This window comes from Falco punctatus (assembly GCF_963210335.1).
Source record: "Falco punctatus genome assembly, chromosome: 1".
NCBI lineage: Eukaryota > Metazoa > Chordata > Aves > Falconiformes > Falconidae > Falco > Falco punctatus.
The window spans coordinates 45,064,769-45,080,821 of NC_137580.1; the positions used below are offsets into that span (position 1 = coordinate 45,064,769).

The 16,053-nt window shown below is 37.7% G+C and overlaps 1 protein-coding gene across 7 annotated transcripts in view; it reads right to left on the bottom strand.

The window, feature by feature from the left end:
- CTBP1 (C-terminal binding protein 1) overlaps nucleotides 1-16,053 on the bottom strand; it is a 251,265-nt gene that overhangs the window by 34,144 nt on the left and 201,068 nt on the right. For 4 of the 7 annotated variants that reach the window (XM_080366770.1, XM_080366769.1, XM_080366772.1 and 1 more), the window contains one exon: nucleotides 5,651-5,805. In XM_080366770.1, coding sequence (XP_080222896.1) covers nucleotides 5,651-5,805 — 155 coding nt within the window. Of the gene's footprint in view, nucleotides 1-5,650; nucleotides 5,806-9,215; nucleotides 9,433-10,889; nucleotides 10,979-16,053 lie in introns of those variants that run through there. The other 3 variants (XM_080366775.1, XM_080366773.1, XM_080366774.1) reach the window with 2 other exon arrangements.

Sequence of the window (16,053 nt, forward strand, 5' to 3'; positions counted from 1 at the left end):
CCTCAAGGGTGTGCTTGAGTCTGTGATGCTTTCAAAGGTACAGAAGTAGAAAGGAAGAGAAATACTGCAGAAATCAGAAGTGCTGGGTAGGCTGCCAAGGAGCTAGGTAAAGCAGTAAACGTGAATGGTGTTGAAAGGAAAAGGGACTGGGGAAAAAAAGAGGGGGAGAGACAACAGAGCATGAGACAGTAAAAAAACAAGTTGACCTGGAATAAGTATGGGAGCAAGCTAATTATTTTTATGTATTTTTGGATGAGGACCTGCATTTTTGGCAGAACCAAAACACCATGTACATTTGGAATCAGTCTCAGATGGTTACTGTGAAAACTGATTCACATATGATTAATTGTAAATTAAAAATTTTAAATATAGCGAGTAACTCTTACTGACAGAATGCAATCTCTATTAAGAAAGAAATTCAACCACCAAAATCTGAAAATAGTTTTTGCCCTAAATGATAAATTTTCCTGATAGGATCCAGTGTATCCAGTTCCCAGTTATGCCATGAGACAGCTTGACAAACATAACGCTCAACTTCACACAGCCATATGCAACATCTACAATAAAACAGAACTTGGGGAGTCAAAGTACAAACATGTCTATTGCAGCCTTTCGGACTGGTTTGAAAACAAACTGCTTTTTCTATGGCAGATGGGAGGGTGGACAGGGGGAAGAAAAATCAATAAAAACTTTACACAAGTAATTTCTGAAGAAGTGTAATAAACATCTACAACTGCAAAGTTATTTCAAAACCTTGGGTCACACTCAGTGAAGGTCAGTATTCACTTAAGCACTGGCAGCCTGATTTTCAAGAGGATGGGAACATATCTTCACCATCCAACTTGCCTTCCAAAGAGCGACATGGGGAACGAATGCTTTGACCTGAGATGAAGCCAAGTTCTAATACACATTATGATTTACTTGTGACCTTAAACAAGTTACTTATTTTCCATACTTTAATTGCCTCAGCCATAAAAAAGAGAATGACAAGTGAACTCTTTGGCATTAGGGAATTGCTGCAGAACTGAAACTCGGGCATCACCCAATTTGGAGAAAACTTTCTTTAATTAGCACATAGTAAGGTATAACAGTATTTGGCTAACGTCCTGCTTTTGACCCTATATACAAATCGCATTCAAACCCTCACTTCTTTTCCTCCTTTTTGTGTGTGTGTTAAAATCTTTCAGCCTCCTTGCTCCTCTATGAAAAAATGTCTAGCTTGCGCTTTGCTGGCTCACAAACTACTACAAATTCCCCTTTACCACTTCATTTCCTTTGCTGTCCAGCTACCTCAAAAGACAGTATCTTAAACCATCATCCTGTCCTTGAAACATTCTCATGACCAGCAGAAATCCCTTCTTCACGTTTACTCCTCAAACCCCTGTGATCCAGGCTCACCAACTGCGCAAGCTGGGTTTATACTGGTTATTTTCCTAGCCATCCTTTTGTAGTCTTTCATTCCTTTCCTTTTCATCCATTTCCCTGTTTGTGTCTTCTTTTTTTTTTTCATGACATTCCATCTATGCATAGCAAACAGTGTCAATCACCTCTTATATCCCATTCTGAATTTCCCCGTCTCTGGCCTGCCTCCTGCAACTTCAGACAATCTAAATATATGTGTACCTGCTACACTATTAGATTCAGTATCTCTTCTTAAAGACAAGAAACATATGAAAGAAAAACCAAATTTCACCTTCTGCTTCCAGCAAGCTCTTCTCAACACTAAACCTTTTCCTGATTTTCAGTCATTTCTTCTTTCACAAGGGTGAACAACAGCCTTTTACAATTTAACATCCATAATCAAAATCTGTATTTTAATTAACAGCATAACATCATTTAGTATGGCCAAGAATGTGCATTCATAAATACATGAACATTTTCGATACTGCCTTAAATATACAACTTCTAATTCTAAAACTTTTCCTGAAAACAATTTTATATTTAGAAAAGCACCATTCCCAAACAATGTATTATATAAGCAGTACTAAAATACAGATATCTCTAAAGATGCGTGGAAAACAGTTATTTTTCACTGCAGATGAACAGTGAACACATTTCACATGGAAGTGAATGGTACTCAACACCGCATAGAACTGATCTCTTAGTCTATGTTAGTGTAATACAACAATACGATAATGAATTAAGGTTTGTGATCTGTTGCAGAAATTTATGACCTGGCAGAACAATGGTACTTTGCAAACCCCAGTGTTTTAGGACTGTATCATCCTTTGGACTACTGAGAATTTGTACTATGGCGATGTACTGGTAGCTAGTGAAAAATACAATTTTCTAGACATAATACTGAGTTCACTAAGAATTCATTATTTTGGTATAATAAGCAGCAAAGGATGCAAGCTTCAGTATAATCCACTAAATGCAACACTCTTCTGAAGATCAACAACAGATCACTTGTGTTACACATTAGTTATTTAAACGTGTTTCCAAATCTACCGTTTGAGAAACACACACTTACTTTCAGTCTGAAGATTTGTAAAGTTAATTTACTACATCCCACTGATAACAGAAAATACTGAGTGTTTCTAAGGCAAGGCATTCATGTCACACAAGAATTCCCCTGTCTCAGAAGTAAACAATGTTGATTTCAGTACGCAAAGAATAAAACTATACAGGTGGTGCAGCTGCCAATGTTACAGTGTTGATCTGAAGAGCAGACTGCTATTATCTACTAAAAAAAAAGTGCAACACATCCTCCACATGTTATTTAGTCCTTGTTAATGGAACCCAGCTATTTATTAAACTTCTGACAGTGGTGTAAAACAGGAAAACAGAAAGATGAATGCAACTTTTCAACATGATTAAAAAGAAATACAGAGAAATAAGGCATTATATCACATTTTAATTCTTGATTTATATAAAGGAACTGAGGGGAAAAAAGCTTGGGTTGAATATTTCTCCAAATTAAAAAATAAAGTATTATACTTATTGACTTCAAACCTTACAAATTAAGTGCTTTTTTTTTAATTAAAAAAAAAAAACACCAAACAAAACAGTATCCATTTCTATGCATCTCAAATTACCAGTGAAGACAGAGAAGTTTTCACTTCTTTGCATTTATTTGTTCTCATGCTAGTTACTTCTAGGTTCTCATTCACTGCCACAATATTGAATAGTCTTAGTTGTATGCACAGTAAAAACACTAGTCTTTTTCCAAAGATGTTAAAGAGAAGGCTGAAATTAACACTACGTTTTGGTAAAACCTTGCTGTTTTGAAATACAATGTAAGAACAAAATAGAAGTTCACGTTTTTATGCTATCCCATGAACCATCCACTGTAAAGATGGTCTTCTATACGACAGTATAAATGTTTTCAAAAAAGACATGAGAACAGAACTATAATATTGCCAGCTCTGAATCTAGCTTATTATTTCAAGAACCATCTAAAAAGAATAGTTTTAACTATCCGGTCAGAAACAACTAATGAAATCCTGTCAGAAACTGAGAAAAAGAGTGTTTGGATTGCAGATTACTTCCTGGTAGGAACATGTTTATATTTTTTTTCCATTCTCCTATTCACAGCTAGGCAAATGGAAAAGGCAGCTGAACAAAACAAGGTAGTGACATTAAGCCAGTACTGATGCAGCAGAAAACAACTTTAAACATCATTCCTGACTACCGTTCTGACAACAGCCTATTCCTGTGAGGGGACGGGGGCAGAAGGGTAAGAGATGGAAACCTAAATGTCTGCAGAGATATCCACCAAGGAACTAGCATCACAGATATCCACCAAGAAACTACACGCAGGGCTTCAGGAAAGAGGAGTCATCTCTTGTGTTTGCCTGGACAATGAGAATTAGTAGTTCTAGTCTGCTGTGTTGATACAGCATAAAACTCTTCCGTCTTTATTGTTTAAAAAAGAAAAAAACAAAAACCAAGAAAAATCTATCACCTACCCTTGCAAATTTTGGAAGTTTTAACAATGAGAAATGTTTTTCAGAATAAAAATAGTTTTCTTAAGAAATAACAAACTAAGTATTTGGTTGATGGGTTCTCACCAGGAAGATACTAACATGAAACGGGCTACAGAAAATGAGATTTATTCACCTGGTAAGAGAAGGGAAATTAGTTTGGTATTATTTTCAAGTAGCAGACTTTGTAAAAAAGTCATCAAAGAAAAGATCAAATCTTTCATCAGATACAGAGACTTTAAAATGTTTAACAATGCTATATATTACAAGAACATGAAAAGTAAATAAACAATTAAACCAGTTATGAATTCAAAATAGTGAAAAGCATCTGAAAACCTGTCACAAACCCAAGGGCTGCTATAATTAGCGCAGGACAAGTCTAACAAGGTACCTCTAGAGAAACAAAAATACTGGTGCAACTTGGTTCAGTTGACACAACTCCTTAACACATGAATCACAGGCAGCACCACACACAGAGAAGTGGATGCAGACACCTACCTAGCCTTTAAGACTTGGATCTGTACTTGTCTATCATGGATCTTTGCTGGAGGAGAAAATCAGTTCCTGTAGAAGGACCCCCTGGTTGCCCTCCTCTGCTGTCGTATTTATAACATTTTTTGCCTCCACCGAAGCTGTAAGGCCTGGTTTCATCCTTTATCAGGTGAACGAGTATTGGGCATTTGAGGCATACTCTGCTAGCCAGAAACTTCACCAAAATTAATTCTACCTCTACAGAACTATGGATTTGAAAAGGTTCTATTGCTGTCTAGACGGCAGCAAGGATTTGGGCAAGACTTGAGGACTTCATGCTGAAAGAAGTCTCTGGAAAGAAACATGTAGGTGTACAGGCCAGCTGGCTCCTTTGGCTGTCATCACAAAAAATGGGTATCCCTCTAAGACAGGGGTCCTCAAACTTTTTAAACCGGGGGCCGGCACGCGGATGCAGTGGCAGGACGTCATCTGCGGCTGCTTGATTTCCCCCCCCAACCCCCAGCAGGGGGGGGCGGGGGGTTCTGTAAATACCGGGGGCCGGATTGAGGACCCTGGGGGGCCATATCCGGCCCTCGGGTTGTAGTTTGAGGACCCCTGATCTAAGACAATGAGAAAACCTTTGACAACATTAATATTCACTAGTTGTTTTACAGCTGCCAAACCACATGCAAGGGTGTGAACTTCTGAAATAACATACAGTGAGAATTCATTACTAAATTCATTTTTTAAATGCATTTTGGGTTAGCATTTGCTTTGAAACTCTCCTGCAGTGTCAATTCTCAGTGCACAAGACCTTCTAACCCAATTTGCACAGTTCCTTAGCTAAACAAAGAAGTCTGAAAGTTCCTCACTCAGCCAATCTGGTACTGAGATTTGGCTTCCCAGCTTAAGGCAAAACGTTTCCAAGAAGAATTTGAAAATATCATGTAATACTGTAATTTCCCCAGAGGTAACTCTCTCCATGAATCTAATTCAGTAGGTAAGCATATGGACAACATCCAGCCAAAGATACTACACAAAAGCATGCTTCAACACAGACATTTTCATCATTGTTTCGTCATCGTGTTTCATGACTTACTGGAAACGATCAGTAACTCACTAAGATAATCAGCCATTAACTACAATTCAATAGTGAAACACTTTGTCATAGCTAAGAACAACACTGTATCTGTTAATAATCATTAAAATATTTGCATTTTCTAAAACATCTGAATTATACCTCTAAGTATTACCTTTTCATGAATTTCTTGTGTAGACTGAGCATCACAAAATGCCACTGTGGCTACATCCTTCAGAATAGGCATTTCTACTGTACAATCCCTGCCATCCAGCAACGCTACCAAAGGGCGTGGGTGCATGGGCCCATTCATGATCGGAGGTCGAATGCCTACAAAGAAACAGAGAAGACCTGTTATTCAAGCCATGCAAATGTAATTTAAAAAAATTGGTTATAGCTAGTCTGCTTATTCTGATGGCAGAAAAATATTTCAGGGACTGAAGCTAGTAAAACAGGAACAAGTTTACAGTCAGCAATCAACCAAACACAAAAGACCTAAGAAAAAAAATGCCATAGATGTTCAGAAGGCTGAACAATAGAAGATGGATAAAACCACTAAGGGAGTGGTATACTCATTTTTTAAAGATACATCCTCACTGCTCTATTAAGAAGTGTCTGTGTGATCTTATCCAAGCTTTATGTTTTGATTAGATTCCACACCTTTGTGAGCTCTAGACAAGAGTGAGAAACATCTTGTCCAGGCTTGTAAGAGTATAGCTTATGGAATACCATAAGCAACTCAGTGAGGATTTAAGTATTCAATTTACATATATGACGATGATCTGCTGAGTCTAAAATTTAACTGAAAAAAAGCCTACAACAGCAAAATTTTGAATTTACAAAGATCCAACATCCAAGTGTACAGGCTAGCTGCTGATCTAAGTAGGTCTACTTCGGCTTAGAAGTTTTACAAAACAATTCTGTATAGCTTAGTGAAACAAACACATCATGCTTAATCCACCACTGAAAAGTCTTACAAAATACAAACAGAATGTTCCTCCCTAAATCAACATCACACTTGGAACACTGCAGACTGAAAAAGAAATACACGTTAAATATCCGAGGGAAGGAAATTCACTTCAAAGTGAAGACGTCATTTATATCCTCTTTATGGAGTCTTAAAAGTAATCCTTACAACAAGATATTTAGAGAGCATCTTTTTAACAGTATAGATGCTATAAATATACAAAAGTACTCAAGGGAATAATACTAAACCATTACATGTACACAAAAGTAGTTAAGTGTGGGTGGGAAAAAAAAAAAAAAAAAAAGGGACTTCCTGAAGAGATAAGGAAAAGTAAAAACAAGAATGAAGTACATGGGGCTTTTTTTTTCACCTTTAAAATAAGTAGTTTTAACGACTGCACAGTGAAGCAGGCTAGACATTTCTTGCATGCAAATTTCAACAACATATTTTTGGTGCAGTGTGAATTTAAAAACATTGCTTAGGGCTTAATAATACAAGTTAGTCCAAAATTAATGCAAAAGACTGAGGTTCCCCAGCTACCTTCTACAAGCAATCCCTGCGTCTTAAGTCCCAGCCTGTGTCAAAAAGCAAGCCCTGAAAGACCATCATCTGCATTTTAAGTGGATAGAAAATCAGCAGAATCCCAGCTGTACAAGGTACATGGTGAAGAAAAACAGCTGCTGGGAAAAGAGATTTCCACAAGTCAACAGGAACAGCATACTACTTCCCCACTGGAGCCAAGCTCAGGTCTGGGGCTGAAGGAGTACAGCTAAGGAGATTGTTACCCTCATAGTCCCAATTGTCCAGCCCTAACCAAGTCAGGATGATAGGCCAGCCCTACTAGAATCTGGCATTTAAGTTCTTTACCTATTCAAGCAGTTTTTATACTTGAGGGAGACCGAACAACAGTCATTACATTTGGCTCCTTTCTGTTCTAGTACCAGCATCTCCCAACAACTGATGATGCCAACGACCTGACTCTGCAGTACTCTCACCATAGCAGACAGGCATTCAGGTGTGAAAAGTATTCACTGAAGTTCTCCAGGGGTACAACACCCACGAAACTATTCTCTGTTGTAAAACCACTAATTCCTAACCTCTACTGTCATAGTCTACAGTGACAGACATGCTAACAAATACTTCTGGTACACAGACTCTTCCAGTGATATCCAGCCACCAACATTAAATGAAAGCCTTTTAAATATATATATTTTTTAATTGTGCATCTTGTTAACCTACCATTGTTACCTGTTTGAATCGGAAATGGCCACATAACCTTCGTAGTCATTTTTACTAAATAAACCACACACTAAATGTGGTTCAGGACAGAAACGCTACATGAATACACAATTCAAAACTACATAGTTTGCCAGAGAATAATTACTATCCGTTAATGGGAACTTAATTATAAACCCCCACATTACATTTACTTAGAAACACACTAAAATAAAGCATGTTACAGACTTACGCTATTTTGAAAGAAACATGAACATGTAGTAGCATTATTAAAATGCAATTATGTCTTGAAAATGTAAAAATGACATTGCAAGTCCTATTCATACTGCACAGAAACCTATGCTTATTTTGCAACTGAAATGTTATAGCCATCATCTCAATTGTTGGTCCAGCAAAGCCAAGATTTCAATGACAAGTCTGAATGTTAACTAAAATAAAATTAAAAAAAGAAAACTGAACTTTGTTACTGAAGTTGCTGAAGATGAATGAGGAAAATATGGCACAGATGATTCCCCCAGTTACATGTAACTAAAGCACCTCTGTCAACATAACTGTGCATATAGTCCAAACAGATAACAGAAGATGAGATTAAAAACTGTCAATTCTAAGAAATGCTTTTCTGACTAGAGCTATCTCAGAAAATTATGAAATATAGCATCACAAAACACAACCCTTTAAAATAATGATTTCTCTATACACATAAAGGTGTAGGCTGGCTGTCCCCTCACACCAGTGTATCTATCGATTTCAACCAAGTTACTTGTGTCATATCGGTGCCAAGTGGCATACCAGCCAGACCAAACCCTAAAGCATAGAAACAAAAGCCAGAAAAATAACTAAAAGGATAAACCCTCCCTGAGAGAAACTCAGACTTTTAGAGTCCCCAGAACTCAAATACATCCAGTGACCTTGACCACAAAAACCCTACAAACCTTTGCTTGCCAAAATAATTTCTGAACTTCAGCACAGACTTCCTGTTGCACAACCTTTCTGCCTAAATACCATATCACTGAATCGCAGACAATAACTCAACACTTAAGTAAACTTACAGTAACTTAATCACAGCGGCAGTCACTATTTAAAGTTTACATTTGGAAAGTCACAGTTTCACTATGAATCAGAACCCTTTGAACAAAAAAATACTTCTTCCACTATAGATACTTTCTGCCCATTTCTTATCTAGAAATGTCATACTGCACCATGTGTTTGGCTTTGCAGCAGACCCTTCGAGTGGCAGGATAAAGCAATGTGTATTTAAGAGCAGTATTTTCCATGCCTGCATTAACAGTAAATCATGCAACTTGGTGCCAGAAAGAAATAACTGTAAACTGTTCAAAAGTGACGTTCAACACCACAAATTTGAAACTAATTAAAAAAAAATAATTTCACTTAGCTGGCTTATTTAAGTATTAGTACAGCATTTCATATAACACAGATAACATAAATTATACCATCCACCCCCACATCCTAGAACCTTTGTTACAGGAAAAGAATCTCGGTTTATCCTAACTTGAGACTTTCAGGAACCCCTACCAACCTGACATTTCTTAATCTGAGCTTGATTTCCAGGGTCATGAATTCGATTTCTCAATGCTTTACAATCTTCAGTATTCTGAGGCAAATTAGCAGCCTGTCATTCCATCCTCATTTCCATGTCTTTAATTTTTCTTGCAGCCTCCTGTAATCTTGAACCAAAGCTTTTAAACTTCTTATCCACTGCAACCTCTGTAGCCTGGATGGTGTTCAAATTTTTACTAAAAATTAAACACAAACAATACATTAAAACAACATTAAGGGTCTGACTTGTGCTCACAGAAGCCAGGAAACCCAAAGTTAAAGCTTCTCACTGCATCTGCACCCTTCCCCCTTTCACTGCTGGCTTTTCCACCACACCTGCTGTGCTGCCACCAGCCGTTAACATACCAGGGAAACCAGCGGAACCTTGAGCAGGACAGCAGGTGTATTGTAAACAGACATACCTGGAACAGTCGGCACCACTGAGGCAGCAAACGCTTTGCCTAGGTGAGCAGGGATCTGAGGATAGCCTGTGATCTCCAATACCACCCGTGCTGGAGAGCCAAGCGCTCCAGTGAGTACCAGAGATGGAGTGAGAAGCCTTAACTCTGAACTTGCTGGTTTGCTTGGGTATAAGTCAGGCCCTTAAGGTTATCTAAATGTATTTAAGACAAAAACATTTCCAACAGGTCTAATCCAGCTATTAGCCTGGGGTTCCCCTCCCACCCACCCCCAATATAGAAATAATCTGCTGGTGAAGCTTTTGCCCCAGTAACAGCTACTGTGCCAGTGACTGCTGGAATTTTTCTAAAATAATACCAGGTATAAGCACGGACAGACAGAGCAGTTGTCTGTATGCAGCAGCTAGTCACTGTCTGGCCAACAGAAGAGGGGCTTTTCAGAGCTGCAATTTGGACTAGCTGATCTAGTATCAAAACGTTATTATTAGTCCAGCTTCTATGGAAAAAAATCTTGGAAATTGAAAAAGCAGTTTTCAGCTGCAGAACCTGACAGGATGCCAGCCCCACGCACAAGCATTTCAACTGACTGTGGGTCTCACAAACAAGAAGATTAATGAATTTATCATCCAGCTTTGTAACCAAAACAGGGGAGGTTATGAATTACTCCATACCTCGGTAGCACAGGGGACTTACAAATGAACAGACCAACCTTAGCACGTAATGTAGTTTTTTAAACTGGAAAGAAAAAAACAGCTAGCTAAGTGGGCTACTTTCCTCCCCTCTCCCAAATCCTACCTGCACCTCCTGTCACTCCCAAAACAAAGGTATGTCTTTGTGTGCTAAGCTCCAAGAGGGGAGAGGTGAAGCCAGCACCATCAGGCATACTCAGAACTGGAGGGTAAGGAAACTCTCTCTGACATACTCTAGGTGTTATAATGCATTTCAAAGCCATCGTAAAACAACCTTTTACGTTACGAACAGACAGTAACAGAAATGGTCACACTGCACAAATAACAGAGATCTCAAAGTAGGCTGTCACCAGTTGCTGACATCAGGACACATACCAAAATGCAACAAGGCAAGCTATTATGATTAATGATGATTAATGATGTAATTTCCACATTTTTATGCCACTGATTAATAAAACATCATTAGGATCAGGAACGTCTCAAATAAAGCATACATGTTAAAAGTACAGGACACTGTCAGGTTTGTAGGCCCAAAATTTGACCTACCTTTCATTTTCTTAAATCTGTTTGCAAAGTCCATGTAATTCTTTAAATGTGTTTTTCTTTTTTCAAAACAAATGCTTCAATTCTTTTTTCTGAAAAATACATCAATGCCAAAAAGCACAACACTTATCAGTAACCCTATAATGACAAACCAATATGCACATGAAATGGATGACAGCAGCCTGGCAAAGGAGAGTTTTCATTTTCACGTTTCTGGGGATTCTTACAAGTGCAAAGATTAAATAAGCAGAAAAACTCCCTTGACAATGTCCTTTTAAAAGAATTTGTTGTATAAAACTTCCTTTATGCACTGCAAAACATCAAAGTGATTTAAGTTTTTAACAAAATGCAAGCTACTGAAAAAATCTAATCAATATTTAAAAAACAACATCCGAAAATGACAGGTTGGACATTTAACTAATTTACAATTTTGCACATGTAAAATGAGACTAATCCCCCGTGGCATTTAGTTTTACTTTATATTCTCACCTAAGCTGTAAATTCGGTCAGAGCTGTCACTTATTTAACGTAAGCTCTCAAGAAAATTTACATGTTTTTTTAGAAATAAATGCTAATATTAATTCAAGTAAAGAACAGGATGTCAAATTAAAAATACCCCACTCATAACATGAACACAGAAACTGTTATGAATTAGATTTGCCAATATGCACTATTAAAATTCCTAGAAATGCCGTATTTGAGGGTTCCTGACACATTGTGCATTTTTAAATTTTGGACTTTCTTTTGGTAGCGTCTTTCTTTTTGTGCACCATGACCTCAAGCGACATTTAGCTTCAAGGTAGAGCAGAACTCTAAAAGCAATCAAGTAGAAACAAACTTTAAAATACAATGCAGGTACACAGATCAGTAACATGGATTCAAGAAAAAAAAAAAAAAAAAAAAAAAGAGTGCTTACCAGCCTTAAGTATTTTGATATTCAGCATATTTAGATGCTGAATATGCAACGCAAAAATCTCCTGATTCCACCAGAATCAGAGCCAACACCTTTTACCACCACCTTCAGCATGAGGAGGATGCAATATCCCATGACTTGGGACGTGGGACTGGGGGGGGGCAGATGGGAGAGTATTTTTAAATACAGAATGCCAACAAAGGGCACATACAGAAACATGAGAGCTACCGCTGGAAGTCTGAATTACTTCACAGATTAAATTTAATTTCTTTCTTTTCCCATTTAGTATTTCTAACTATGCTTCTTCCTAAGATTTTAGGAACCTGCTGCAAGTTTTATTGAGAGTTGTAGGAACAATCCCAAATTGATTTTCAAAAGAACAAGATCTGGACTCACAATACACGTAAACAGAAAACTAAGCATAAAGCATATGTGCAGTCTCAACTGAAATCAGGCTCTATTGAAAACAGGGCTCAGAGGTTAATGCTAAGCACACTGAAACTTCACTGGAAGCACACAGCTGATACATATACTGTTGCAGTCTATGCTTTTTATTTACTCAAACTCAGTAAAAACAAGTCATCTTCCTTCTTTTCTTTTTAACTTGCAAGAGACCAAGAAAAATAAAAGTGGTTTCCGGCGCTGTGCGGAGCCAATGATGTGCAGAGCAGTCACACCCACTTATATCCTCTCGCTAATTGCAAGGATTGAAATACACCCAGCCGCTCTCCAGGACATTCACAGCTCATTCCTTTACACAAAATACATAACCAACACCACTACCATGTAATTACCACCCTGGTCCACAGACTCCCATGGTACTTAGATTCATGCACACATCACATCATTATTTTCCCACCTGTGAAGAAGGAGCCTGGGTATGCAAGCAATTGCTACAGCATACAGCACAAAGGCCTCAACACAGGGAATTTTGAGACAACTGCCTTAGGATTTTCCCTTTTGGTACAACTGAAACTAAACAAGCCAATGACTTCCATTTAGAAAACCACGTATTTCCCTGCTGTTACTGGAACCAGACAGCCACCAGTCCTCATTACCATATTCACATAGCAAGTAAACTTGCCATTCTCAGATATTAGTCTGGTAACCGCAAGAATATGGGGTTCTGCTGTGTTTTTTAAACAGTGATCCCTAACCAGTCTTTGTTAAACATCCAGTAATTTTGCTGTTATTTGTCTAACATCTGTCAGTATGCATACAAAATCCTAAATGCTTGTCAGGGTACAAAAAAAAAAAAGGTCCCACAAGGCACATCTTGAAAGCCTGTGATCAGAAATAAAGTTCTGTTAAGGGGAAACGAAATCATCTGGCAACATTTTCTATTACTACACATGTACTTCAAACATCCACATGAAAACTGGAGGTATTTCACATCTGTCAAAATATTACTCAAATTACATATTCAGAGCATACTATAACGATATGCCTAATCTTAACCAATACTTTTCAAAATAAAACTGAAAACAATATGAATCACACCTATTTAATGTCAAATAAACAAGCAGTAATAGGGTAATGCATTACTGTAAAATGTTTTGTCTATCACCATTTAAAAAGCAAACCAAATGGCAATATTCAGTAACAACTACATCAAGTACTAAAATGAGAAAGCATATCAGCAATAAAACATACACAAAAAACATTACAGGAGCGCTGTTTTCAAATAACAGATACATGAAAGCAAACTCCCAAGAAAGGCAAAACATTTTAAAGGACTGAACTTTCCCTGGATACGCAGCATTTCAGCGTCTGTCCACAGTAAATACTTCACTGTTTCCAGTATTTTTAGCTTTATTAAGTAATAAGGGAGCGATAAATAAATCGGTGATGGTGGAACTGCCCTAGCTGAGTACACTCCCATTAATCCCAGCTTCAGAGAAATCCTGGCTACGGCTGCCAACTTTTGTTACTTATCCCACCAATTTTATGGTGACTGTGAAATGCCACTGCCCATGCATGCTGTGGCAAAAGCCACAAACTACTTCAGAACATACAGGAATTGCAGTAGTGATGCTCAGGACAGTACCTACAAATTATAAATCAAAAAACTTGAAAATTACAACAACTCCAGCAGCCACATTTGCTCATAACTATGGACGTGGATTTCCCAGTTACTGACGGGTTTATCTCTAAAATAGAGAACTGAATGCAGAAATCAAGTCTGCATCAAAGATGTTCCCACAATGCACCAAATGCTTGGTAAGTATGAGGGTATATATCCACTTTCATCTCCCAGGACAGTGACCATGAAGTAGGCTGACAATGGCAACTGGGAGGAGCGCCTACCCTAACACATACCCAAGCTCTAGCTTAAAATACAACTGAACTTATAGTTCAGCCCATAAAATGTATACATTCATGGGTGTGACTTAAAAAAAAAAAACACAAAGCCAGAAAACTCCTGCTGACAGGAACTGGAAAAACAATCTGCTTCAACAATTGTAATAGGAGCGGAATGATTAACTCCCCAAGCCATTCCAGTAATAATATAGATCATGCCAAGACTTACTAAAACACTTTCCACAGAGGAAGCAGTCATGGAGATTTTGCAGACAATACTTAGGATACAGAACACAAGTCTGAAAGGTGTTGGTTAAACGGCTGCACTACCACATGAAGTACATCAGTGGCCCTTATCCTCACCCTTTTACCCATGTATTCAATATAAAGAAGCATGCAAGCATTGCTTTTTCTTTTTTAAATCACGTTATCAGAACTGGAATCTCAGCTGTGATTCTGATAAAAGCTGAACAGTCACATAACGTTAATTTAAAATGTAATACCCTCAAGGAACAACTCTTGATTTGCCTGTAAAATATTATGTATTTGAACTATGAAGGAAAAAAAGAGAAGAAAACAGTAATTTGTTTTCTCTCCTCCAGAAATGTTTCTCCTACAGCAAGTTATTTGATTCCACCAAGTAAGTTTGGCGTTTTTTTTTCTTTTGTTTTAAACCATGGCCCGAGATGTAAGTATGCTTTGGGAAAAAAATACCACTTTTCAGCATTCTCAGTACAACAGCTTTTGGAGTATTAATTTCACATTATGTTTTAAAGACAAAAGATTATTACAGAATATAATTTCTGATTGTAGCCTTTTCTAATGGCTACTCTTTGCTTCTTTTCTCATATTTTAGATGTCATACAGGATGCTGTCTCAGAGAAAGCAAGCAATAACCCGAGCAGAGCCAACATCAAAGGCTTCTTTTATTCTGATCCCAAACACTGAAAGTAATTTCTCTAACAGCACACCTGTACTTTGACCCAAGAACGTTAAACTATTACCTGGGGCACTCCTTATTTTCCTTATCAAAAAGTCTAAAGATAAGCAAGTGTGGGGCCTTGGATAATCAAATTAGTTTCACAAAGTTGTTTTTTTTTTTTTTTTTTTTTTTTTTTTTTTTGTGATCAGCAGAACACACTCAAATGACACCAAAAATAACAGTATAGAAGTATTTTCCATACTGAACACAGACCTCTCAATTTTCTTCATAACTTCTTAACTTTTTTTATCATCATCATCACCATTTTGGGAAAGCCTCTAACGTGATTCACCATCCTCTCTCAGCTGAACGTCACACTGCTATATGTGTCAGCATTCCTTATAGTGAAAAAATTATGACTCTCCTGTTTAGGGATGGGAAGAAGGGAGGAGAGTCAGAAACTTCCTCTAAGATATACAGCTAAGCCACTTTTAAATATGCATACAGCCCAGACTTAAGACCAGCATTAATTTAAAAGGGTCAGTTCAACACAGAATTAAAGTTTCTGGTAAATGAGGATAATAAACAACTTCTTGAATTACACTCTGTTATGTTCTTCTGAAAATCAAAGCAACTCTGACTAACACTGAACCAGTGCAAAGGGCTCCTTAAAGCTTTTTTCTCTCTCCCCCTTTTCGGTTCCTCCCACAGCCACTGACCTCTGCTGTTCTCCGTCAATATTAAGAAAATAGCTTGTAATCATCATCAACCAGAGAACAGTTTTGTTGTAGAACTGAGAAAATGAGAAAGTGTGGAGCATAGTGAAATCAAAGTCCTGCACCTCCCATCCAGGCTCTGCAGCTGAACCAAGCTTAAATGAAGAGGATTTTCTGAAAAGATGTTCATTTTGAAGGTAAGCAAACAGGATGTATAAAAATGACAAGCTCACTGAGAACGGGCCAGTAACAACAGTCAAAGTGCCAAATAAAACAGGGAGTTTAAGGCAAAAGCTGGGTTTATATTATCATGTT